Consider the following 27,500-nt stretch of genomic DNA (forward strand, 5'->3'; position numbering starts at 1 on the left):
TCCCGCCGGTCTTGTTTCCTGCCTTGTTATATGTTCTGTGTATTTGCTCTTACACGAGCCTCGACATGGTATACCAAAAGAAAAAAACAAATAATGACAATCAGTCACAGAAAATGACGAAAGGGACACAGACCCTTGGTAGGCTGAGGCCTAAGTCTGTGCGGTGACACCGAGCAGCCGGAATGTGTGCTGAAAAGGATAATGACTGAACTTTCTCCAGTGACGAAGGGGATCCCTGCCTCACGAGAGAACAGAGCTCGACACCGAAGAGAAAAGCGAAGCGTCGCCTCTTCTACAACCAACAACTACAAAGTTCCAGGCGAATTGGAGAAGATTAACTGAAAAGAGGAGAAGGAAATCATCTTCCACTGCATAGCGTATTCTGTGCATGAAAAGTGGGGAAATAACGGAAAAGAAGGAAGATTCAAGAATCACTTGAAATGAACAGTCTCACAATTTGGTTCATGAATAATGATCCTTCACTGAAAAAGGAGATGGAGATTTTTAGTTCTGGGAGAACTTCCTCCCACCTTCTGAAACCCGTAAATGGAGATAACAACCAATGGGATAAGCCAAACATGTTGTCTGTGTGTTCCAATGTTTTTCGTCAATCGAGTGACAATCTCCAGTTGGGTGACTACCTCCACCAGATGATTTAACATACTCAGGTGAAGCACACAACCGTGGTGCAGACCTTAACATGCTGTTTCACCCCCCGGGGATCTTTGCCTAGTCGAGGGTTAACAGTGACTCTCACCGCCGCACCTCAGCACAGAGCACCATTTCCTGTGTGTTTTATATTTCACGTCGATGGTCCCGCTTCACACAGGAGCGACAAAGGCTTCATCAGCTTGAGCCGTGATCTCCTGAACCAGAATGGGAGGATGGCCGACTGAACTACAACACATTGAGAAATCTTTGGCACGACAGAGCAGAAAAAAATCTGAAAGACTGAACCCAAAACATTTACCAAATTAAATATACCTATCAGAGAAAAATGGGAGGAAGATTGAAGGTGAAGTTTAAGCTTATACTTGGGAAGGTGAATTTTGTAGGGGATGGGAGTTCACATTGAGGAGATATTTCTCCAATATGCAAGAAAAGAAACAAGACATATTAACCAAATCTTTTTGTGCTGTTATTCAACCTCGAGAAGTGCGGCACGAAAAGTTTTTGTTGATATGTCATGTTTGTTTTCTTGTATATTAAAGTTCTGTCATACCAAACATCTGTTCAGATATTTCTTTGAAGGCCACCACCAGCCTGCATCATGGCGGCCATCAAATAGATATCGAGAAAAGAGTCGAAAAAGGGTTGAACAGAGAGCAAGAAGATTGGATGATTGGAGTTCCGTGGAAATGGCCCGATCAGCAGCCGTGGAGCCATTTAATGAAGTCACCTGGAAAGTAGGGCAAGATTGTCAAACATTTGAGAGGGGAAAGGTGAGGTCATATTGAGGAGCTATTTCTCTGAAGGCTGTCAGCCTGCTTCATGGCAACGCTCAAATAACTCAAGTATCTGGAAAAGAACAGACAAGAAAGAAAGTATCCAGGCAGGAAAGTAAAAAAGTGTTGTTTCTTGGAATTGAGCGTCAGTAATATGGAGTCAATTTGTTGGAACCACCTGGAAAGTAAGGACAGATTGTGAAATGTTTCTCCACCTGAAGAGAGAATGTCACACCGGAAGAGTTTTCTGTTCAGAAGGGGAGAGGTATGAGGCAGTTATGAGACGGAACTCGGCTAGGGCTTTGGGTTCAGGTTCCGATAAGGTGTCCAAACGTACTTAAGACTTGCACGGGGTAGAGTTCCATCACTGTTGACCGGAGTGATTTACAGAAGGAACTTTCTCAACAATTCCAGTCAACTCAGAGGCTTGATGGTTCTTTTGATACAGTTCAGTCAAACTTTTTAATGTATCGTTCAGCACTTCCGGTGGTCATTTCCCAGAATCCTTTTCTTTCCTTTTTTTCCCAGAATCCCAGAATCCTTTTCCCAGAATTTCCCAGACCCACAGCGAAGACCCCCCCATCCACGTTTTTTTTAATCTCTTATTTTTTTATCCCTGAGGAAACGTTTTATTTATCTCTTCTGTGGCCAACAAGGTAGTTAACAGGTGACGTACTCCCTTTTGAGCCGTCCGACCCGAGTCCGATTCCCAACTTTTATCGATTGTCACTTCAGTGTTTTGCAGCTGTGCCATCGGTTCAAGTCTTTTCTCAGCAAGACATCTGTCGGTAACTTTACCGTGTTATCCATCCGAACCCCATGGGGTTTAGACCTTACCCTGCCATGCTTTGGACGATGACCTCGATCTGACCATAAGCAAGGTCACCTGTTATCGGGAGCACGCTGTGTGCGTTTGAGGAGACAGGGGAGGTGAGGTCAGAACGAGGATGGATTTGTGACCCGAGGCTATTTGGCAAAGGTAAGAGTTCAGAAACGGGTTTCTCACCACCTGGATACACCGTCAGCGGTGAAAGGTGTTATACTGTACAATCACACTGCACACACCATTTTATCGGAATGACAATATGGAACTGTCAGAGAGGAGGACTTCCCTCTCCACGTTGATTGTCTCAACCAGCACAGATGTGGAGATGTTTGAAGTCCGAAGTCGTTAGAACATTCTGGAATAAACAACATATCTCGGGTTTATTGTTTAATCATCATTTTTAATCATCATCGTCAAGCCGGTTAACTGTTAACCAGTGATTTGTAATCATATTGTTTGGAGAGCTGAATGCGAAATGGAAGAGCACAGGGAAAACGAGACGACAGGAGCACAGATCCTCATTACAGGTCTTCGTGGGGTCCGTGAGCATCACCGAACAGGCGTCCATAGCCGGTGACCTCGCTGCGGAACAAAACGTTGCGGTTTCCGAGAACCTCAGCCTCCGAGAGAAAACCGTCTCGGTCGATGTCCATGTGTTCCAGCAAATGAGAAGCCTGGGTGGAGAAAGAAGGTCATTGTGAGCAGGTGTCGCTTTACAAACAATTGCATGAAGATAAGAGGAAGGATAAACAAATTGTTTTTTGGGGGTTAAATAACATCGTGGGAACAACACGTTCCACTCTGACAGGTGACATGGCCTCGAGGTGTGCAGTGAGGTTCCGAAAGGCAGTGAAGACCGAGCCGAAAACTTCTGAGCTGTTTACCCTGGGTTCGAATCCCGACTCAGCAATAAACTAGCATGCTGGTGTTTCGCATGCAAGTGCGGATGGACGTTAAGCCAGAGGACCCATCTGCTGGCACAACCTCGTGGACGTTGAAGATACCATGGTGTCCTTTGCGAAGAGGAGGAACGCTATCGCCGGCACCCTGAACACATGAGTACTTCTTCCCCGACCTACAGGCTCTTGGGGGACACTGCATCAGCAGAACAGCCACAATCTCATCAATCATGCAAGCAGAAGCTAGGTGCCATACATGGATTGATGACGCCAACTCTTACACCAAGGGGCCACACACACATACAAAGGTGTATAAAATAACTTCACCTTAACCTGGAAGTTTCCTCTTCCGTTTCCCTCAGTAACCCTCCATCATCTATTTCCTCAACCTGCAACTCTTCAATTCCATGATTAGTGAAAGGTGTTAAGATTACCCAAAAACCTCTTCACCTCCATGATTAGTGAAAGGTGTTAAGATTACCCAAAAACCTCTTCACCTCCATGATTAGTGAAAGGTGTTAAGATTACCGAAAAACCTCTTCACCTCCATGATTAGTGAAAGGTGTTAAGATTACCCAAAAACCTCTTCACCTCCATGATTCGTGAAAGGTGTTAAGATTACCCAAAAACTTCTTCACCTCCATGATTAGTGAAAGGTGTTAAGATAACCCAAAAACCTCTTCACCTCCATGATTAGTGAAAGGTGTTAAGATTACCCAAAAACTTCTTCACCTCCATGATTAGTGAAAGGTGTTAAAATTACTCAGAAACCTCTTTACCTCCATGATTAGTGAAAGGATGTGGGTTTAATTGCCATAAGCTATATAGTGGAAGCAATAACTCCAACCAAAATTTAATAAGAAATAAATCATAACAGGTAGGTGGGTCGGCAGAGCAAATACATGTCGTTGATTCAAATTTCTCATTTTTGAAATGGTCTCCGAAACATATCCATTCGAGTTAAGAGACCTGACCAGACTTTGTCCATGAAATAAACTCTGGCAAGCATCGTCGAATGAGGACAAGGAGTCAGAGCGGAAGAGGTGTAAGAAAACTGTTCCCAAAGTACCTCATCGCCTGCGGATTCCATGTTGTTCGGGATCAACCAGGGTCGCAGCTCCTGCCGGTTCAGCTTTCCATCATGGTCTTTGTCGAGATAATGTGCCAAGCTCTCCTTCTCAAAGATGACCTCCTCAAGGACATTCAATTTACCTGCAGTGCAGGAAGAACGACATTGGTTAAGAGTTCGGACGCAACGACTAAAACAACCCAAAACACCCCAGTGAGTGTCGAAGAGGTCACTGGAGCAATGTCCAGGCCTGAAAGGTCACCATGTGGAAAGGTCATCGTGGAACAAATGATCGCTTGTTTGACTGTTTGGCCAAACACATCGTTGTCCACACTTCGTAAGGGACACACACATTAGTAAACGGGTGTCGATGTACGTAGTTTCAGGTTGACGTGGTCACGATCCAGTTTGGTGTTTTTGATCTCGGTAAAATGTTTCTTGGATTACATTCAGGGACGAGAACGGCACTCGGTAGAGCGCATACCTCCGCGGAGCCGAACAGGCTACGTGTTGTGTTCCAACCAATCCGTAATGTGTCTCCAAACTTCTCCACCGTTCCCCTTCATTAAGTCTTTAAGCCGTTCCCTTCGTAATCTGTCTTTTTGTTTTCTTTTAAAGGGAACAACCAGAAGCCGGACCAGAAAAATTTTCGGGGTTTGCTCGGCTTCGGATCCTCATTAAATGGCGAAAGTACCGCAGTCGACAGATCTCATTGGAGTTTCTGTCCGTCGGAAACTGATGAAAAGATCTGTTTGGATTTCTCAGTGGACGGTGTCTATGGACAACCTGTCGCTAAATTGTTGACCATCCCGGTGGAGGACCTCGAGTCCACCATTAAAATATACAGGTGAGTTGACGAAACCTTGCCTGCTCCCCAGTCACAGGTAACAAGCTGAGGAAACGTTTTATTTATCTCTTCTGTGGCCAACAAGGTAGTTCACAGGTGACGTACTCGCTTTTGAGCAGTCATACCCGAGTCCGATTCCCAACTTTTATCGATTGTCACTTCAGTGCTTTGCTTCGATGCCATCGGTTCAACTCTTTTCTCAGCAAGACATATGTTGGTAACTTTGCCGTGTTATCCCTCCGAACCCCATGGGGTTTTGACCTTACCCTGCCATTGTTTCAACAACGACCTCGATCTGACCATAATTTCCTGCCACTCACTTCCTCCCTCCTTTGGCATAACAGAGGGAAACCTTGAGGTTGATACTTCCGATGTCTCGTCCAGAGGATGTGCAGCTCTCAACTTCGGACTGAAACCTTCGTTTCCGTATCAGTTATAACTGCCTTGTACAATCAATCACTCCATGGATGTTACCCACCCGGATAGAGCTGATGATCACCAACAAATTCACTCAGGATGACTGAACCATCGCCATCGGAGTCAAACTTCAACAGCGCTTCATCCACAACGTAGTCCTGGGAAGAGAATGAAAGAGGGGGATTGATGAAGGATTGAAAGGTTGGAGATGGAAGAACGACAAGGACAAACAAGAGATGGTTTAAACGACAAACACTTTGGAATAGTGAAGCTATCTCGTTTCGGCTTTTCCTTTGTGAGTCCAATCGCTCCGCACCAACATGTATTCGGTCTCTTCGGGGTGCTCATAGGCCATGAACTCGGTCCGGTTGAGACCTTCCACACCATCTGCATCGGCCTTTTCAAACCTTTTCCTGTCCACGTACAACTGGCACACAAAATGGGGAAATGGTGAACGCAGCGATGCACAATGACGACCTCTTCAATGCTTTGGAGGGTAAACTGAAGGGAAATTGAAAAATATGAGAATAACTCCATCTCAAATCACGACTAATAAATAAATAAATAAATAAATAAACATAAATAAATATTTCCGAAATTGCCAATTAGGAAAAAATATTTTCAAAATAAATAAATTAATGAAAAATAAATCTCAAATCTAAATAAATAAACGTGAATAAATAAAATTAGAGAAATAGAATTCATCCTTTAAATTAAATAAATAAATTATGAATCGAGAAAATAAATCAAATCACAATTAATTATTTCATTCTTCACCCCGGTATGAATCGCTGAACCTATTGAGCAGCGAATGCAGGTTAATGGATTTCCAAACTCCAACAGAGATGGGTAGGGTAGGGTAGGGTAGGGTCGGGTAGGGTAGGGTCGTTTAGGGCCACCAAGAGTGTTAATAAAAATGAAGCAACCAATCACAGCCGATGGTGGACCTACAAAAGCTGATAATCCACAGAAACTGCGCGAAGCTCACTGTGGTTGCATTTTGTGGTCGGTGGTGCAATTTTAAGGATGCCACAATCCAAAGATATAGTAGTCGTGCTCAGTTTTCCCTTTTCAGACGAAGCCGTCAAAGATCCACCAGGATTCAACAATTGTTACATATCCCATGCTTGTGTTGAGACTTCTTCCTGAAATATTCTTTATCATACGGAGGTCAAGGCTCATGGAAAAGCTAAAATGGGAAAATGATTTTAAGACGACCTCGATTCTTTCCTTGAACAAACCCGTCTTGTACTCAAACTCACCTCTTGAAAAGCTTTAAGTTGTTCATTGTCATCTTCATCACCAGACTGAGTCCCAAACCTGTGATTCAGGTACTTGTGATTGACGTACTCCTGCAACGTCACGACCTGGTCTCCATCCCGGTCCACCTGTGGGAACCGCTCTCGTGCCTCTTGTGTGGCGTAGTGTCGGAATGATCCGAGGATCCAGAGGCTCAGCTCATCTGCACCGGCGATTTATGAAGACATTTAAACTCGAAATGAAGAATCACTTTAGAAATTAAATAATTCTCGTATCCAGATCGGGATCCGGATTTTCAACAAAATTGAATCAATTTGTCCTTGTCACACACCCAACCCGTCCACCAAGTTTCATCTGGATCCGTCCACAACTCTTTGAGATATCGTGCTTTGTATCATGTTTGGCCCGATCTCTCAATGGTGAAGAATAACTTAATAAATTCCAGTAGTCGGATCCGGATCTGGAGCTTCACTGAAATCTAATGAGTTATCAGTTCGTCCTTGTCACACACTGAACCTGTCCACGAAATTTCATGGATCCGGCAACAACTTTTTGAGACATACTTCACACAGACAGACAGTCAGACAGGGGTGAAAACATAACCTCCTTCCACCTTCGGTGGGGGAGGTAATTAGCAGGTGACTGTCATCGACGCAACGAGAAATCAAAAGGTGGAGGGAGGAGTGTAAACTGGGAGCTTGCCTTTGGACAATAATCCATTATCATCTTTGTCAATCTTCTTCACCAGCAACTTCAACTTCTTCTCCGCCTCCTCGAGCTTGAATTTGGAGAACTCTTCAACTTCCTCCTGCAAAATTACACACACACACACACACACACACACACACACACACACACACACACACACACACACACACACACACACACACACACACACACACATGCACACACATAGTTACAAACACACACAAACCCATAGTTACATACACACATACATACACACATACACACATAGTTACAAACACACACAAACCCATAGTTACATACACACATACATCCACACACACATAGTTACACACACACACATACACACACATAGTTACATACACACCCATACATACATGCACACATATACACACACACAGTTACATACACACACATACACACACATATACACACACACACACACACACAGTTACATACACACACATACACACACACACAGTTACATACACACACATAGTTACATACACCCACACACACATAGTTACAAACACACACATGAACACACACACACACACACACAGTTACATACACACCCATACATACATGCATACATACACACACACACACACACACACAGTTACATACACACACATAGTTACATATACACACACAGTTACATACACACACACAGTTACATACACACACGCACACACACACACAGTTACATACACACACACACACACACACACACACACACACACAGTTACATACACACATATACACACACATATATACACACACAGTTACATACACACACACATACTCACACACACACACATACACACACATACTCACACACATACTCACACACATACATACACACACACACAGACACACACACACACACATACACACACATAGTTACATACACATTTACATACATACAAATAAACACATATACACACACATACATATACACATATACATACATACACATACATATACACACACATACATATACACACATACATATACACACATACTTATACATACATACACACATACATATACACACATACTTATACATACATATACACACATACATATACATACACATACATATACACACATACATATACACACATACTTATACATACATATACACACATACATATACACACATACATATACACACATACTTATACATACATATACACACATACATATACACACATACTTATACACACATACATATACACACATACTTATACATACATATACACACATACATATACACACATACATATACACACATACTTATACATACATATACACACATACATATACACACATACATATACACACATACTTATACATACATATACACACATACATATACACACATACATATACACACATACTTATACATACATATACACACATACATATACACACATACATATACACACATACTTATACATACATATACACACATACATATACACACATACATATACACACATACATATACACACATACATATACACACATACTTATACATAAATATACACACATACATATACACACATACATATACACACATACTTATACATACATATACACACATACATATACACACATACATATACACACATACTTATACGTACATATACACGCATACATATACACACATACATATACACACATACATATACACACATACTTATACATACATACACACATACATATACACACATACTTATACATACATATACACACATACATATACATACACATACATATACACACATACATACATATACACACATACCTAGTCACACATACATATACACACATACTTATACATACATATACACACATACATATACACACATACATATACACACATACATATACACACATACATATACACACATACTTATACATACATATACACACATACATATACACACATACATATACACACATACTTATACATACATATACACACATACATATACACACATACATATACACACATACATATACACACATACATATACACACATACTTATACACACATACATATACACACATACATATACATACATATACACATATATACATACATATACATATACACACACACACACATATACATACATATACACATATACATATACATATACACACACACACATATACATACATATACACACACACATATACATACATATTGTTGTGGTTACCAGATTCGCAAACCACCATTCAGGTCCCTTAGGTGAGGTATCTCGGTAAGTACATGTGTAGTTAGGCCCAAACCCGTTGTCTAGTGGGAATACATGTCATTTATACGTGCTGCGACTCTTCAGGATAGCCGTTTTTCTTTTACTATCTTTATTTTGGACCAATCGCCACCATCACAACCACAACAACAACCACCAACCACAACGCCGCTTCACCACAACCGCCATGACCTTTACCGTCGCAACTCGCCACCATCGCATCACCGTCATCTCGCGCCACTCATGGGCACCGATGCTGGACTCGTGTAGGGCGCACGTTGAACAGCGTGTACAAAATCACGGATTTTCTGCTTCAAAAACGGATCCAAAACGACACACGCCCACTTTTTGCCGTCCAATCGGTGAGCGAGGGGCGAATTGGCCCCGCCCCCAGGGCGATCGATATATGCAAATTTGTGGATCAAAAAGCCTTCACGCCCACTTTTTCTCGGGCCAATGGGGAGCGAGGTGAAAGGTCAAAGGGAGGGGGTCAAAGGCGAAGTTACGGGGGGGATAAAAGGACGGTGTTCGTCAGTCAAAGGAGTCGTAAAAGTCGGAGCGAAAGAGTCAGCAGAACGAGAACGAGGGGTCGGAGAGTCGCAAGAGGGAACGAGAGAAGGAGTAGTAAAGGTCGGAACGAGGCGAAGGAGTCGGAACAGAGAGTCAGGACTTCGCGGGCGGTGGAGCTGCTCGTCGTGTGCGTTGAAGTCGGAACGGAGGGGACGAGCTGTGGAGAGGCGGCGACACCGGACGAGGGGGTGCTCGCGTCGTGCAAGGAGCTGCGCGCCCGAGGGAGGCCGGCAGCGCGACCTGGCCGAGGTGGAGACGCTCGTCGCACATAATAAAGATCCTCTATACCCCGAGCATCAGCAACCCCCTCCTGTTTCCCCCCGCGCTGAGATAGTGCGACCAAGGGGGCCCCGTTCCCACCCCCCTGCCAGGCACTGTCCACGAGGCCCGCGGGTTGCGGGGCCATCGCCGCTCCGCGTCTCATCACCAGACGGGTAGGCCCGACCAGGTCTCGGCCCCAGGCCTACCTCATTCTTGGGGGATTTCTTTCCTTGGTTTTGGGTATGTGTTGTCGGCGCCGTCTGTGAAGTAGAATTGTATAAGTGTTGCCGTGTGCTCGGTAGTCGGTATTAGCTCTGCACTGTGTTTTCACTTTTATGTTTGCTTTTTGTGTAAATGGAATTGTGTTTTCTTTTTTGTGTGCATTTGGTGGAATTGTATTTGTGTGCTTCCCGTGTGTCGCGAATAAATGTGCTTTATTGTTGAACTGTTTCCCGCTTCGCTTCGTCTTTTTTCCTCCATTGAATCCCCATCTTGCTTCACGTAAAGGGTTGGTAGTGGGCTGAATACGCCCGATAATTAATCGAACCGTCGAGGTCGACGATAACACCGCTCGGTTATTCTGATAGTACGGAACGGGTCGCTTAAGTGGCCCGTGTCCGAAGTCGACCTGCGGCGAGGTGCGATCGCCGCCCGGTCTACCCTCCGCGTGGGTACTTAGGTAGTTCTGAATTTGGCGAGCAACCCTATCCCACGCGGGCCCTGATTGGCTCGATCGCGGTGAGACCGAAAGGTCCACCCGTGACTGGTTCCCCGCGTTAGTCCGAGAGGGTCACGACTGCATTGTCCGCCCGGTGCCCGACGCGCCGCGATTCGAGTTACGTGGCTGCCGCACGCCGGCGGGCGCGAAGACCGCAACACTGGTGTCAGGAGTGGGATACAAATTCATCGCCCTCCTCGCGGCACTGGTATCGGAGAACAGGAAAACGGGCTGTCCTGTCTCCGGCTAAATTCACGGGAATCGGTCCAGGGGTGAGAGAAGCGACCCCCGATTCCCTCCAAATTACGAGCGAGTTAAATTAACCCTTCACGAGAAGCAAGATGGCGTCTCAAGGCGAGCGGGAGCCGGGGGTATTAGAAATGTATATGTGTAGTAATGTAGAATCCATGGTCCAGGATGGAATCCCCGAGCAGGAAATGTTGATTGTGCAGGAACACGGACTCGCCCAACTGAACCCAGGGCCCGAGGTGGGTGCGGCAGCGGCCGCGGTGTATGACACCTCCCCCTCTCCACCAAGACCCTTCCCCAACCCCTGCCGAAACGGCTCACTTGGAGTGCATCCGACATGGCCCAGCTATTCACCATGCTGGCACAAATGAATGCAGAAATAAAAAGCATGAACGAAAAGATTGATGCGAGTACACAGCAAATGAGGGAAGAAACGAAAAAGCTGCGGGGTGAGACGCAGAACATGGGCCGATGCCTGCAGGCGGGCATGAAGGCCGTTAGCAGGGAACTCGGAATGGCGACTCCACGTGTGGGAACGAACGAGCTGGAAGGGGGTGCAACGGCTGACAGGCCCGCGGTGGAGGCGGGTAAGGAAAAAGTAATTCGGGAGACAAGAGACGAGGTGAAAGTAATTGCGAGGGAGAGAAAAGAACAATTAATACGGAGAGCAAGGATGAGGTACGCGGAGATCGTGAAAGAGCAAGGAGTGAAAAACAGGGAAGGACGGGAGCGACTTGAAGAGAAAGCAAGGTTGACCTACATAAAGATAAGGGAAAGACGCCAGAAAGAAGCAGAGACCAATAAACACGATGAAGACGGGGTAAGTGACGCGCACACACACACGGAGGCAGTGGAGGACAATGAGGTTGAGCTCGCGGAGCGTGTGGGGACCCGGTGTGAGCAGCTGGATGACCTCCTCCAGGAACAAGGGGAGGGAGTATGCCCCCTTGAGGCGAGTCACGACCAGGTGAGTTCGGTCGTGCTTTGCGAGGTTGAGGGGACGAGTGCTGTGGACGGGTGCACGGAGAGCTTGGGGGGTGTAGAGGCCCCGGAGACCCTTGTGGGGACACAAATCCCCAGTGTGGTTGTCCCTGTGTGTGTGGTGCAAGGTGTGAGTGCGTCCCCGTGTGTGGAAGCGACCCCGTGTGTGAGTGGTGTGGTGGCGATGGTGCCAGAGTACGTGCTTCCCAGCACGCCGTGCGTGGGTGAGGCACCGTGTGTGAGTGAGGCCGTGTGTGTGAGTGAGGCACCGCGGGTAAGTGCCCCCGCGTGTGTGGATGAAACGGCCAGTGTGGATGAGGCACAGCGGTTGAGTGCCCCCGCGTGTGTGAGTAGTATGGTTTGTGTGAGTAGTGAGGCACGCGTGAGTGAACGGCCGTGTGCAAGGTCGCTGTGTGCAAGGGAGACCGTGTGTGTGAGAGAGCGGTATGTGAGGGAGATGTCGGTTGGCATGCGGGAGCACGCAGCCGCGTCTCCCGGTGTGAGTTTAATGGTGTGGACTGTGTGCGTCGTAACACGCAGGTATGCGTGTGTGGAATGGAGACGGAGACGGCGACAGAAGAAAGAAAGCCGGGCAGCGGCTGTAGTTGTTTCGCGGACCGTGCCGGGTTCACCCAGCAGTGAGCACGCGGTTCGTGCTGTGCAACGCACGAGACCACCACGTGCTCGCTTGCGAGAGTGAAGTCCCGGTCCGGAAACGCACGCGGTGGATTTGCCGATCCCGCGGACGGACAAAGTTTAGGCAGGTAAATGGATTTGGACCGGACGGGTTCTCCACGCGATCGTGTGTGTTAAGCTCCAACGGGCAAAGCACATGTGTTCGCGTGGGGAACCCCTCGAGACGTGGGGCTTGTTTTTTTATGCGCACGGTGACGTCATGGCTGCACGTGGGGTTGGAATCCGGCAGGAGGGGTATCTCTGCCGGATGGTCCCGTCCAAGGAGGGACGAGGAACACGTGCAGCTGCATGACGTCACGGGCAGTTGCAAGGTGCAAAGAGCGCGAGTTGCCGCGCAGGTGCTGCGCATGGGGAAAAAAAAAAAAAAACAAGCCTCACTTTCGGGTGTACAGGATTCCTGGGCAAAGGGTGGAAGACCCCCTTACCTGGGCACAGGATGGAAACTAGTTAGGGGGAAGGGTTAGCTTAGCTAGACCGACTTCATGGGGCAGGGGTAAGTCCTCATGGAGTCCGTGGAATGGATTAGTTAGAGGGATTGTAGCCAGATTTAGGTGGGGAAATAAAATGATTTATTTGGAGACCGTGACAGACTTGTGAATGTGTAGAGGGGACGTAGCTTAGCTACGTAGAGTTAAAAGGAACGTGCTATAGTGTAAGGGACGACGTGGGAGCACGAGTTAGTTAGGGGATGTAGTTAGAAGGATGGCAGAGTTCAGTGGTGTGTGTGTTGAAGAGTTGGTGAGTTGTGAGGCATGTGCTTGGTGAGTGAGTGAGGCCAGCGGGTCTGTGTGTGTGGAGTGAATGGGGAATGCATGGTGCGATGAGTGATTGGGGGGAGGAGTGACTCCCGCCCAAGGGACCCCGGGGTCAGTGTAGAGTGAGTTAGCTGGGTTAGTCAAATTGAAATATGGAGGTCGTTTTGCTGTTGGTGGGAAAGTAGGCTCGAGACCCATTTGGAGTGGTGCAGGAGCCCTGTTGACGGGCTTGGGAGCGTGGCTGCGAAAGGTGAGTATCGCTGAGTGGGTACCCCGGGCACCAGGCTAGTCGGCCGCGGTAGGCCAAGGGCCCATGGGGGGCCGGGATAGAGTAGTGGGCACGGGTGCGCCTGCTTGGTGCGGGGGCCCGGGGCGCCATTAGCCGCGTGGGCAGTGCAGTGGGCACGGGTGACCCTCGGAAAGGGGCCCGGGAGGCCGGCCTGCCACGTGTGCGTTTCAGGGGAGGTGCCATGGGGGGCACTCCCCGGTGTTAGGGAGCTGGTAGGCTCGGAGGCAGTGTAGTGCCCGGGGGTGCCATAGCGGGAGAATCGGCAGAGGGTCGTGCCTGCCAAAGGGAGCCACGTGTCCCAGCCAGGAGACCGTGTGAGGGCACGGAGGGAAAATTGGGGGGCGAGGCCCGAAATTGTGAGGACACCAACACAGGCGACGGGAATCTGGGTTGTTAGAACCAATAGTTTAAGCGAGAGGCGCTTGTTGAAAGCCCCGGGGTAGTTTAACAGTTAAATGGTTAGGGTAGATTAGGAGATGTACCCCTCCGCACCATCCATCCCCTCGCTGTCGTTGTGGGCCGCTGGACCCACTTGGTGTTAAGATCGCCGAACTCTGGGGAGGCCATTCTGAGGCTTCGTTGGGCCTCGACACAGGACGTTAGCTCTCCCTTATTCCCCTCCGGGAAGGGAACGTAGGGGTTGGGAGTAGGCTAGGTGACAGGATAGGTTAGCCGAACAAAGACGATAAAGGGGGTTAGGGGACGATTTATAGTGGGGAAGTAAAAATAAAAACAAAAAAAATAAGTTGGGGCTAAATTGGGGTTTGACAAATTAAGGGAGTGGGTATGTACAGTGACAGGCAAAGGCGATAGGTTGGGAGGGAGACAGGTAGGTAGGTCCGAGCCCGCCCTCCAAGTGGCCAGCACCACCACACTCCCTCCACCAACCTCCATTGAACGGCAAGAGCTGGCCAACTTCATCGGCTGGCCGTGTTTTGCTGCAAGGCGGAGGCCGGCTAACTTCATCGGCAGCTGTTGTTTTGCTGCAAGGCCTGTGCCATCGGCTGGCCGTGCTGTGCTGCAAGGCCTGTGCCGGCCCAGTTCATCTGCCCGCTATGTTTGCCTGCAGCGGCCTTCTTCTGCGGGCTGTGTTTGCCTGCTCACCTTTGCCATGCCATGCCCACTGCCCATGTTCACAATCCCCGTTCAATTTTTGCTTTGCCCCCCGGTGTTCATTTCCATGTGCGCCAGGATCTGAAAGCAACAGTTTGCAAGCTGCAAGAACTGCCCTGTTGGCAGCTACAACACGGGCCTGCAGTGGCGGCCCGTGCACCGTGTTTGTGTTCATGCATCCATTCGTTGTGCTCATTGCGTGTGCCACTTGAGCTGGCACGGAGACTGCGTTGTGCAGCCCATGCACCGTTGTGGTTCACTGCATTCAGTTCAAACCGTTCATGCATCCATTCGTTGTGCTCATTGCGTGTGCCACTTGAGCTGGCACGGAGACTGCGTTGTGCAGCCCAAGCACCGTTGTGGTTCACTGAGTTCAGTTCAAAAGGGAAGGCCTTGGACTGCGTGTGAGCAGCCAGCCACGTTCCCTGTCACCTGCATTGTTTGAGCCAGAGACTGCATGCGGGCAGCCTGGCTCCCTGCTAACTGCTTTCTTTTTGCAGAGTTCAATGATCCTGGGCCATGGTTTAGTGTAAGATTTGTAAGTTAAGGTTAAGATGTACTGTACATATGAGTGCGCCCCCGGCATGTTTGTCTTAGCGCCGGCAATTTTATTTAAGTCGTCCGTATGAGTGAGTTTGTTTAGATAGTTACGCAGCACTCAGGTTATTTATTTTGGGGACACGAATACCATGAATGTCGCACTCAGGGATCCGTAGGTAAAATGTACTAGGGGAAAACTACACATGATGGCACACGAAAATTTGACGACTCGGGACGAGTCTGTAAAAAGGGAAGGGGGTAGTGTTGTGGTTACCAGATTCGCAAACCACCATTCAGGTCCCTTAGGTGAGGTATCTCGGTAAGTACATGTGTAGTTAGGCCCAAACCCGTTGTCTAGTGGGAATACATGTCATTTATACGTGCTGCGACTCTTCAGGATAGCCGTTTTTCTTTTACTATCTTTATTTTGGACCAATCGCCACCATCACAACCACAACAACAACCACCAACCACAACGCCGCTTCACCACAACCGCCATGACCTTTACCGTCGCAACTCGCCACCATCGCATCACCGTCATCTCGCGCCACTCATGGGCACCGATGCTGGACTCGTGTAGGGCGCACGTTGAACAGCGTGTACAAAATCACGGATTTTCTGCTTCAAAAACGGATCGAAAACGACACACGCCCACTTTTTGCCGTCCAATCGGTGAGCGAGGGGCGAATTGGCCCCGCCCCCAGGGCGATCGATATATGCAAATTTGTGGATCAAAAAGCCTTCACGCCCACTTTTTCTCGGGCCAATGGGGAGCGAGGTGAAAGGTCAAAGGGAGGGGGTCAAAGGCGAAGTTACGGGGGGGGATAAAAGGACGGTGTTCGTCAGTCAAAGGAGTCGTAAAAGTCGGAGCGAAAGAGTCAGCAGAACGAGAACGAGGGGTCGGAGAGTCGCAAGAGGGAACGAGAGAAGGAGTAGTAAAGGTCGGAACGAGGCGAAGGAGTCGGAACAGAGAGTCAGGACTTCGCGGGCGGTGGAGCTGCTCGTCGTGTGCGTTGAAGTCGGAACGGAGGGGACGAGCTGTGGAGAGGCGGCGACACCGGACGAGGGGGTGCTCGCGTCGTGCAAGGAGCTGCGCGCCCGAGGGAGGCCGGCAGCGCGACCTGGCCGAGGTGGAGACGCTCGTCGCACATAATAAAGATCCTCTATACCCCGAGCATCAGCAACCCCCTCCTGTTTCCCCCCGCGCTGAGATAGTGCGACCAAGGGGGCCCCGTTCCCACCCCCTGCCAGGCACTGTCCACGAGGCCCGCGGGTTGCGGGGCCATCGCCGCTCCGCGTCTCATCACCAGACGGGTAGGCCCGACCAGGTCTCGGCCCCAGGCCTACCTCATTCTTGGGGGATTTCTTTTCCTTGGTTTTGGGTATGTGTTGTCGGCGCCGTCTGTGAAGTAGAATTGTATAAGTGTTGCCGTGTGCTCGGTAGTCGGTATTAGCTCTGCACTGTGTTTTCACTTTTATGTTTGCTTTTTGTGTAAATGGAATTGTGTTTTCTTTTTTTGTGTGCATTTGGTGGAATTGTATTTGTGTGCTTCCCGTGTGCCGCGAATAAATGTGCTTTATTGTTGAACTGTTTCCCGCTTCGCTTCGTCTTTTTCCTCCATTGAATCCCCATCTTGCTTCACGTAAAGGGTTGGTAGTGGGCTGAATACGCCCGATAATTAATCGAACCGTCGAGGTCGACGATAACACCGCTCGGTTATTCTGATAGTACGGAACGGGTCGCTTAAGTGGCCCGTGTCCGAAGTCGACCTGCGGCGAGGTGCGATCGCCCGGTCTACCCTCCGCGTGGGTACTTAGGTAGTTCGAATTTGGCGAGCAACCCTATCCCACGCGGGGGCTGATTGGCTCGATCGCGGTGAGACCGAAAGGTCCACCCGTGACTGGTTCCCGGCGTTAGTCCGAGAGGGTCACGACTGGATTGTCCGTCCGGTGGGCGACGTGCCGCGATTCGAGTTACGTGGCCGTCGCACGCCGGCGGGCGCGAAGACCGCAACAATATACACATATATACATACATATACATATACACACACATATATATACATATACACACATACATATACATACATATACACATATACATATACATATACACACATACATATACATACATATACACACACACATATACATACATATACACATATATACATACATATACATACACACACACATATACACACACATACATACATATACATTTGTGTTCCCACAGATGTGTTGCACTTGTAGGTTGTTTTGCTTTCACCCTTCTGTCCAGTTCATCCCAAACCAGCTCGATGGGGTTTAAGTCTGGAGACTGTGCTGGCCATTCCATGATTTGAATCCTACCGTCTTGTTCTTTTCTTCTCAGGTAGTTCTGACATAACCTGGAGGGATGTTTTGGGTCGTTATCTTGCTGTAGGATGAACCCCTGACAAAACTAGGTGTAGACCAGAGGGTATTGCTGCAAAATGCTGTGGTCGCCCTTTTGGTTCAGGGTGCCAGTCACTCCGTGGAAGTCGCCGACTCTGGATCCAACAAAAGAGCCCCAGATCATCACGCTTCCTCCTCCATGTTTGACAGTTGGTGTCACACACTGATGAACCATCCCTTCGCCTACTAGACGATGTACAAAAACCCTGCGTGATGAACCGAAGATTTCAAATTTTGATTCATCGGTCCATAAGACCTTCTTCCAGTTCTCAGTAGTCCACTGACGGTGCTTCATGGCCCAGACAAGCCTCTTTTTTATTTTGCCATCTTATCAATGGCTTTCTTACTGCCACTCGACCTGTCAAACCTGCAGCTCGAAGTCCTCTCTTCACAGTTGAAACTGAGACTTCCTTACCTCGACCAGTGTTTTGCTGTGCTTGAAGCTGCTGTCCTGTGAGCTGCCGATCACGCAAGCTGTTGACTCTCAGAAACTTGTCTTCTGATTGTTTTGTGGCTTTGGTTCTGCCAGATCTCTACCTGTCAGTCTCCTCCAGTTTCCAAGTGCCTTTTGATGGTGTGGGAAACTGTACTCACTGACACCTTGGCTTGCTTTGCAATTTCTCAAAAGGAAAGAACTCCACTTTTGAGGGTTATAATGGTCTGTCTGTCTTCCTTTGTTGTCTTTTTCTCGCCATTATGACAGCAATATACTACTTCCTGCAGTGCACTATTGTCCAAATAATGCTTCAGAGGGTGTAGCAGCACATTCTGTTCCAACTCTGCTTTTATACAGACAGAGGGTTTGTAACTAATCAACAAAGGTTGGGACACCTGTAGGAAGTGCTTGCATCAACTTTCAAGGCTTAATTTACTTCCATTGCTGCAGAACAGCTGCAGTTGCTGACCCATTACTTGTTCCCTGAAAAGGGCCAGTTTAACAACTCTGAAATTTACATTATTTTTCAGTTTTTGGTGACCTAAACATTGTTTGTTTGTTTTTTTAACCTCTGGCAGTTTACCGCTTAGGTTTGTACCATTTCAGGTTATTCACCGGACTTGAACTGATTAAATTTCAGTAAAAACTGGAAAAATGTGGGTGTTCGAAAACTCTTTTTGACCGGTAGTGCACACACACACACACACACACACACACATACACACACACACACACACACACACACACACACACACACACACACACACACACACACACACACACACACATACACACACATACAAACATATAGATACATATACACACACGACGGAAGGAAGACAAGTGGACCCCATGGTAGTTGGTAGTGTCGGTTTGTTAGTTTTTCCGAGGTTATGGACGATCTGAGGAGCAACAGAGGTAAACGTCGAGAGTTTGCGACACTGATGAGAGCAAACAGGACACGATGTGTGTTTTACAAACCTCACCACCGAGTAAGGCCTCACGGTCATATCTGTAGTTGTGGTCACCTGCCCCGTAGTGAGCCTGGCTCAGTTTACCTTGTGGATTCGCCAAGCTCGTTATACAGCAGAGTCCCAAGGATACCAGGAGTACCGAGGCCGACGCCATCTTGCATATGAAACATCAACAACAAGGACAAACATTGAGGGGCATGAAGGATGAAGGAGGAGAATAAGTGTCATATTAGAAACACCAAACGCCTCAACAAGGCGGCACCTGATTGGATGGGAGGGTGAACCGGAATGATTCCACACAACGGGACAATTAAATAATACTGAGAAAATCTTCTTCTTCTTCCTCTTTCCTTTTTATTCTTCTTCTTCTTCAATTATTTGTCGGTTCAAGGCCGACGAAAGAATGGACCGGACCGATCCGAATCAGTCTCTTGGACGGAATTAATTGAAGAAAGAACAGCAACTGGAGAGTCCATTGAAGCGCAGTGTTTTAAGTGTATATTTTTTAATTTTTTATACAATAATTATTTTAAAGATTGTTTTGAAAAAAAAATTCGCTGAAGTTTAGCGCCGATGAAGCCATCTTACGCACCACCGTCTACACCGCCATATAGAACATGTCCGAGTAATGCTGAACCGGAGGTTCTTGGAAGGATTAAGAAGGCGATTTGTGTGTTACAGTGTTCAAGTATATAATAATTAAATATAAATTAAATAAAGATTGTAAAAGTGGTATGAATAAATTAATTCCTGGTTTTTACCGCCGTTGATTCCAGCGTCAATTACACCGCCCGATCGAACGCATTTCCAATATATCATTCGTTATTCGCGAAGTTATTTTTGCTTCATCATTTTTTTTCTCTCCGAGTAGCGTTTCCGTGTTAATGGATGAGATGGGGGTGTTGGACGAGTTAAAACTGAAGAAGAAGAAGACTCCGTTTCCGTGTTCATGGATGAGATGGGGGTGTTGGATGAGTTAAAACTGAAGAAGAAGAAAAGAAAAGAAGAAGAAGACTCCGTTTCCGTGTTCATGGATGAGATAAAAACTGAAGAAGAAGAAGAAAAGACCGTTTCCGTGTTCATGGATGAGATAAAACAGAAGACGAAGAAGAAGAAGAAGAAGAGGCAGAAGAAGACCGTTTCCGTGTTCATGGATGAGTTAAAACTGAAGAAGAAGAGCCCGTTTCCGTGTTCATGGATGAGATGGGGGTGTTGGATGAGTTAAAACTGAAGAAGAAGAGCCCGTTTCCGTGTTCATGGATGAGATGGGGGTGTTGGATGAGTTAAAACTGAAGAAGAAGAGCCCGTTTCCGTGTTCATGGATGAGATGGGGGTGTTGGATGAGTTAAAACTGAAGAAGAAGAGCCCGTTTCCGTGTTCATGGATGAGATGGGGGTGTTGGATGAGTTATAACTGAAGAAGAAGAAGACTCCGATGACGTCCTCAAAATGGCGGATGCCCAGAGCGTGAACCCAACTGCGCATACGAGCCATGACGTCACGCACTTAAACGAGGAGTTCTTCGCCCAGAGCGTGAACCCAACTGCGCATGCGCGCCATGACGTCACGCACTTAAACGAGGAGTTCTTCGCCCAGAGCGTGAACCCAACTGCGCATGCGCGCCATGACGTCACGCATTGAAACGAGGAGTTCTTCGCCCAGAGCGTGAATCCAACTGCGCATGCGCGCCATGACGTCACGCACTGAAACGAGGAGTTCTTCGCCCAGAGCGGGAATCCAACTGCGCATGCGCGCCATGACGTCACGCACTTAAACGAGGAGTTCTTCGCCCAGAGCGTGAATCCAACTGCGCATGCGCGCCATGACGTCACGCACTGAAACGAGGAGTTCTTCGCCCAGAGCGTGAATCCAACTGCGCATGCGCGCCATGACGTCACGCACTGAAACGAGGAGTTCTTCGCCCAGAGCGTGAATCCAACTGCGCATGCGCGCCATGACGTCACGCACTGAAACGAGGAGTTCTGCGTCTCGACCTCGTGTTTCTCTCTTCCACCAGCGGTAAGTGATTCCTAGATTCCTGATGTGTCCCGACTTCCCTCATCTTGTGAGATTTACTGACAAATCGGGGACAAACGGTAAAAGGAGACAAAGAGGTCACGTGTCGTTTGTCGTTGAATTAAATTGAAGTGAAATCGAGAAGTCATATCAATATGGCCGCGAGTGAGGGATGGGAGACAAACTCGTCCTACATGGGGTCTCATGGTGCTTCATGTGTCCTGTCAGGATGAGATAAACACCATTGGGGTCATCGCTCCACATTGGGAATACGGGAATGAAGGGAACATGTTCGGGATTGAAACAAAACACGTGGTGTGGTTATTACAGAGACCACGTGGTGTAGTTATTATAGAGATCACGTGGTGTGGTTATAGAGATCACGTGGTGTGGTTATTATAGAGATCACGTGGTGTGGTTATTATAGAGATCACGTGGTGTGGTTATTATAGAGATCACGTGGTGTGGTTATTATAGAGATCACGTGGTGTGGTTGTTACAGACATCACGTGGTGTGGTTGTTACAGAGACCACGTGATGTGGTTGTTACAGAGACCACGTGGTGTTGTTACAGAGACCACGTGGTGTGGTTGTTACAGAGACCACGTGGTGTGTTTGTTACAGAAGACCACGTGTTGTGGTTGTTACAGAGACCACGTGGTGTGGTTGTTACAGAGACCACGTGGTGTGGTTGTTACAGAGACCACGTGGTGTGGTTGTTACAGAGACCACGTGGTGTGGTTGTTACAGAGACCACGTGGTGTGGTTGTTACAGAGACCACGTGGTATAGTTGTTACAGAGACCACGTGGTGTGGTTGTTACAGAGACCACGTGGTGTGGCTGTTACAGAGACCACGTGGTGTGGTTGTTTCAGAGATCACGTGGTGTGGTTGTTACAGAGACAACGTGGTGTGGTTGTTACAGAGACCACATGGTGTGGTTTTTACAGAGACCACGTGGTATAGTTGTTACAGAGACCACGTGGTGTGGTTGTTACAGAGACCACATGGTGTAGTTGTTTCAGAGATCACGTGGTGTGGTTGTTACAGAGACCACGTGGTGTGGTTGTTACAGAGACCACGTGGTGTGGTTGTTTCAGAGACAACGTGGTGTGGTTGTTACAGAGACCACGTGGTGTGGTTATTACAGAGATCACGTGGTGTGGTTATTACAGAGATCACGTGGTGTGGTTGTTACAGAGACCACGTGGTGTGGTTGTTGCAGAGATCACGTGGTGTGGTTGTTGCAGAGACCACGTGCTGTGCTTGTTGCAGAGATCACGTGGTGTGGTTGTTACAGAGAACACGTGGTGTGGTTGTTACCGAGACCACGTGGTGTAGTTGTTTCAGAGATCACGTGGTGTGGTTGTTACAGAGACCACGTGGTGTGGTTGTTACAGAGACCACGTGGTGTGGTTGTTTCAGAGACCACGTGGTGTGGTTGTTACAGAGACCACGTGGTGTGGTTGTTACAGAGACCACGTGGTGAGATGTGGTTTTCCTCCTCCAGTCGGTGAATGATCCCGTGATAAGGGAAGTCCCGGATCGTGATCGGACTCTCTCCGAGTATCGACCGCAGTCCTTGTTCCCCGGTGGTGTTGGAGGAGCTACACCTGCTCTGTGACCATGCAAGTCGTGCTGGTTCTGCTGCTCGCAGGTAAATTTTATTTCCTGTCATAATTTACCTTCCGACAGGTGTCCGACGGAGTGGTGCAGCGGTGGCGCACTCACCTTGGAGCTGTCCAGTCAGTGCTCCATTCCCGATTCACCTGTAAACTGTCCGATTGGTTATTCATGAGCAGGGTGTTTCATCATCGTGCGTCGGACGCATGTTTAGCCGGCTGTCCAATCTGCTAACGTGAGTAGGTGGACGTAAAAGACCCCACGGTGTCTTTCCCCAAGAGCAGGTGAGCTATTACAGGCTCCATGAATAAAAGTATTCAACCCCTTTGCTATAACACTCCAAATTGAGCTCAGGTGTGTCCAATTTCCTTTGTTCATCCTTGAGACGTCTCCACAACTTGATTGGAGTCCACCTGTGGCCAATTAAATTGATTGGACATTAGTTCGAAAGAAACACACCTTTCTATTTTTAGTACACAGTTGACAGTTCACACGTCAGAGCAGAAACTCGACCATGAAGTCCAAGGAACCGTCCGTGGAACTCCGAGATCGAATAGCGAAGAGGCGTAGATCTGGGGAAGGGAATGGAAACAACTTCTGGTGTTGAAAGGTCCCAAGAGCACAGTGAGCTCCATCATGAGGAAATGGAAAGAATGTGGAACTACCCAGACTCTTCCTCGAGCTGGCCGTCCGAGCAACCGGGCAAGAAGGACCGCTGTCAGGGAGGTGACCAAGAACCCAACGACCACTCTGACAGAACTGCAGAGTTCCTTGGCCGAGATTGGAGAACCTTCCAGAAGGACAACAGTCTCTGCAGCACTTCACACATCTCGGCTTGATGGGAGAGTGGCGAGACGGAAGCCACTCCTGAGAAAAAGGCACGTGACAGCACGTCTGGAGTTTATAAAAAGGGACGTGAAAGACTCTGAGAGAATGAGGCAAAACTGTCTGTGGTCTCATGAGATGAAAATGGAACTCTTTGGCCGGAATGCAAAGCACGACATCTGATGGAAACGGAGCGCAGCTCGTCATCCATCCAACACCATCCCTACCGTGAAGCATGGTGGTGGCGGCATCATGCTCTGGGGATGCTTTTCAGCAGCAAGGACTGGGAGACTTGTGAGGATAGAGGGGACAATGAATGGAGACAAATACAGGGAAATCCTTGAGGAGGACCTGCTTCAGAGTGCAAAAGACTTGAGACTGTGATGAAGATTTACATTCCAACAGGACAATGACCCCCAAACATACAGTCAAAGCAACACTGGAATGGCTTCAGAACAAGAAGGTGAAGGTTCTTGAGTGGCCAGGCCAAATCCCAGACTTGAATCCCATTGGGAATCTGTGGAAAGACTTGAGGATTACTGTTCACCGACGCTCCCCATCCAACTTGACGGAGCTTGAGCAAATCCACAAGGAAGAAATGGGAGAAAATCCCCAAATCCAGAAGGGTAAAGCTGATACAGACAAACCCAGCAAGACTCGAACCTCATTGACTCAGGGGGTCGAATACTGAATGACGAAAGACATTTCAGCTTTTCATTTTTAGCTCACCTGGACTTGAGTCCGGGGATGTGATGCGAGGAGCAGCGTCCATAGGTGAGTCAGTGAGTCAGTGAGTCAGTCCCTAAACACTTCAGTCATTATCGCTTGAACCAAACACACGATTTTGATTAAACTCGGCCACGAGCTTCATGTCTGATACCTTAGGAAGGTGTATTGACCGCATCAAAATCTGCGCTCATTAAGGGGTCTACTGGGGGTGGGGGGGTGAGGTTGGACTTCCCCCCCCCAAAAAACAACAACAACAAGCAGGTATTTGCTCTCTTCTCCAAAAATACACACAAAATTTGCATGAAACTTGACCACAACCTTCATCACCCATAATGTACCAAAGTGTATCAACCGCATCAAAATCTGCACTCATTAAGGGGTCTACGGGCAGGCCGGGGGTCGAACCCCCCATAATTGGTTTATTCCCCGTGATATACCTGTTTGTTCATGACGTCAAATAATTCAGGGTCTAAGGAGGTCTCCGTGGTGGGGGGGGGGGGTTGAGTGACTTACTCCTGATCCAGGTGAGCGTCACGACAGGTGGTCCTCCAATGAACTTGGAAAAATTTCTCAAAACATGTTTTCTCTTTGTCATTTTGGGGTATTTTGTGTCGATCGGTGACGAAAAAAAATCTCAATTTAATCCATTTTAAATTCAGGCTGAAACACAACAAAATGGGACAACAGTCGAGGGGTCAGGGGTGAGAATCCTTCCTGTGATCCCCGAACTTGTTCATCACAAACAGACTCGACTGGAGAACTTATTACTCTCCGCTGTATCAAGTATAAAGTTTGTTTGATTTGTGCTTCGAGCGACGGTGTGCTCGTGCAGACAACCTGTGTGCCCCTGTTGCGCAGTGACACTCTGTGCTGGGCAGACTACGGACAACAGGAGTTGGACACGAATCAAAAATGAATCAGCGACAACACCAACAACTTTAATCAGCGCCATTGAGGGGATCTCAATCATCCCGGACAACACCACGACTTCCAATTCGACTACTTCCAACACGAGAGGTGTAGGCACTCTGCCTGGTGATGCCAACTACACTCTCGGTGAGGGCCTGCCTGTGACGACACAACTATTATCAACCCTGATTGTAACCACACCCGGGAGGAAACCCGTTAACATTCTCAAGAGAGTTGTGTTCATTTGTGTTTTTGTTAATTTCAGGGTTTTTTGAACGGATTTGAAACTTTCCAGTGAAAGTTCCAGCACTGGGAACAGAGGGGGGAACAGAGGGGGAACACTGGGAACAGAGGTGGGAACATTGGGCACAGAGGGGGGAACAGAGGGGGAACACTGGGAACAGAGGTGGGAACATTGGGCACAGAGGGGGGAAACACTGGGAACAAAGGGGAGAACACTGAATACAGAGGGGAGAACACTGAGAACAGAGGTGGAAACACTGGGCACAGAGGGGGAAACACTGGGTACAGAGGGGAAACACTGGGTACAGAGGGGGAAACACTGGGCACAGAGGGAAAACACTGGGCACAGAGGGAAAACACTGGGCACAGAGGGAAAACACTGGGCACAGAGGGGGGAATACTGGGCACAGAGGGGAAACACTGGGCACAGAGCGGGAAAACACTGGGCACAGAGGGGGAAACACTGGGCACAGAGGGGAAACACTGGGCACAGAGGGAAAACACTGTGCACAGAGGGAAAACACTGGGCACAGAGGGGAAACACTGGGCACAGAGGGGAAACACTGGGCACAGAGGGAAAACACTGGGCACAGAGGGGGAAACACTGGGCACACAGGGGAAACACTGGGCACAGAGGGAAAACACTGTGCACAGAGGGAAAACACTGGGCACAGAGGGGAAACACTGGGCAATGAGGGGGAAACACTGGGCACAGAGGGGAAACACTGTGCAGAGGGAAAACACTGGGCACACAGGGGAAACTCTGGGCACAGAGGGGAAAACACTGGGCACAGAGGGGGAAACACTGGGCACAGAGAGGAAAACACTGGGCACAGAGGGGGAAACACTGGGCACAGAGGGAAAACACTGGGCACAGAGGGGGAAACACTGGGCACACAGGGGAAACACTGGGCACAGAGGGGGAAACACTGGGCACAGATGGGGAAACACTGGGCACAGAGGGGGAAACACTGGGCACAGAGGGGGAAACACTGGGCACAGAGGGGAAAACACTGGGCACAGAGGGAAAACACTGGGCACAGAGGGGGAAACACTGAGCACAGAGGGGGAAACACTGGGCACAGATGGGGAAACACTGGGCACAGAGGGGGAAACACTGGGCACAGAGGGGGAAACACTGGGCACAGAGGGGAAAACACTGGGCACAGAGGGAAAACACTGGGCACACAGGGGAAACTCTGGGCACAGAGGGGGAAACACTGGGCACAGAGGGGAAACACTGGGCACAGAGGGGAAAACACTGGGCACAGAGGGGGAAACACTGGGCACAGAGGGAAAACACTGGGCACAGAGGGGAAACACTGGGCACAGAGGGGAAACACTGGGCACAGAGGGGAAACACTGGGCACAGAGGGGAAAACACTGGGCACAGAGGGGGAAAC

General features: G+C 48.3%; 3 protein-coding genes across 7 annotated transcripts in view; 2 read left to right on the forward strand and 1 right to left on the reverse strand.

The window, feature by feature from the left end:
- The window catches only part of LOC147008163 (uncharacterized), a 195,652-nt gene that overhangs the window by 86,602 nt on the left and 81,550 nt on the right, over positions 1-27,500 (forward strand). The window contains 3 exon segments of the mRNA XM_085865642.1: positions 2,734-2,949; positions 4,858-5,086; positions 6,810-6,834. Coding sequence (XP_085721768.1) covers positions 2,734-2,949; positions 4,858-5,086; positions 6,810-6,834 — 470 coding nt within the window.
- On the reverse strand, positions 2,633-20,174 carry LOC147008167 (reticulocalbin-2-like). Of its 2 annotated transcripts, XM_085865491.1 has the most exons (8): positions 20,016-20,174; positions 19,761-19,907; positions 7,466-7,571; positions 6,766-6,965; positions 5,820-5,930; positions 5,565-5,661; positions 4,240-4,382; positions 2,633-2,945 (listed from the first exon to the last, which is right to left on the reverse strand). In XM_085865491.1, the coding sequence occupies exons 2-8, from the start codon at positions 19,905-19,907 to the stop codon at positions 2,793-2,795; spliced, it is 957 nt and encodes a 318-aa protein (XP_085721617.1). In that variant the 5' UTR covers positions 20,016-20,174; the 3' UTR covers positions 2,633-2,792. The 2 variants fall into 2 exon arrangements, with proteins under 2 accessions (XP_085721617.1, XP_085721616.1); XM_085865490.1 differs by lacking the exon at positions 20,016-20,174 and having other exon boundaries at positions 19,761-20,009.
- The window catches only part of LOC147008168 (uncharacterized), a 14,478-nt gene continuing 8,604 nt past the window's right edge, over positions 21,627-27,500 (forward strand). For 2 of the 4 annotated variants that reach the window (XM_085865477.1, XM_085865480.1), the window contains exons 1-3: positions 21,627-21,771; positions 23,279-23,425; positions 25,804-26,001. In XM_085865477.1, the coding sequence (XP_085721603.1) occupies positions 23,395-23,425; positions 25,804-26,001 (229 nt within the window). In that variant the 5' untranslated portion in view covers positions 21,627-21,771; positions 23,279-23,394. The remainder of the gene's footprint in view (positions 21,772-23,278; positions 23,426-25,803; positions 26,002-27,500) is intronic. The other 2 variants (XM_085865481.1, XM_085865478.1) reach the window with 1 other exon arrangement.

This window comes from Eptatretus burgeri, chromosome 21, assembly GCF_056783735.1.
Source record: "Eptatretus burgeri isolate ZD-2024b chromosome 21, Ebu_testis_v1, whole genome shotgun sequence".
Taxonomy (NCBI): Eukaryota; Metazoa; Chordata; class Myxini; order Myxiniformes; family Myxinidae; genus Eptatretus; species Eptatretus burgeri.

Bases quoted from the DNA above. Each gene is read 5' to 3' on its own strand.
- LOC147008167 (XM_085865491.1), bottom strand. From the start codon at position 19,907: ATGGCGTCGGCCTCGGTACTCCTGGTATCCTTGGGACTCTGCTGTATA. The intron at 7,572-19,760 runs GTTTGTAAAACA...GTAATTTTGCAG, and splicing joins AGGCCTTACTCGGTGGTGAG to GAGGAAGTTGAAGAGTTCTC. The intron at 6,966-7,465 runs GCAAGCTCCCAG...TCGCCGGTGCAG, and splicing joins TAATGGATTATTGTCCAAAG to ATGAGCTGAGCCTCTGGATC.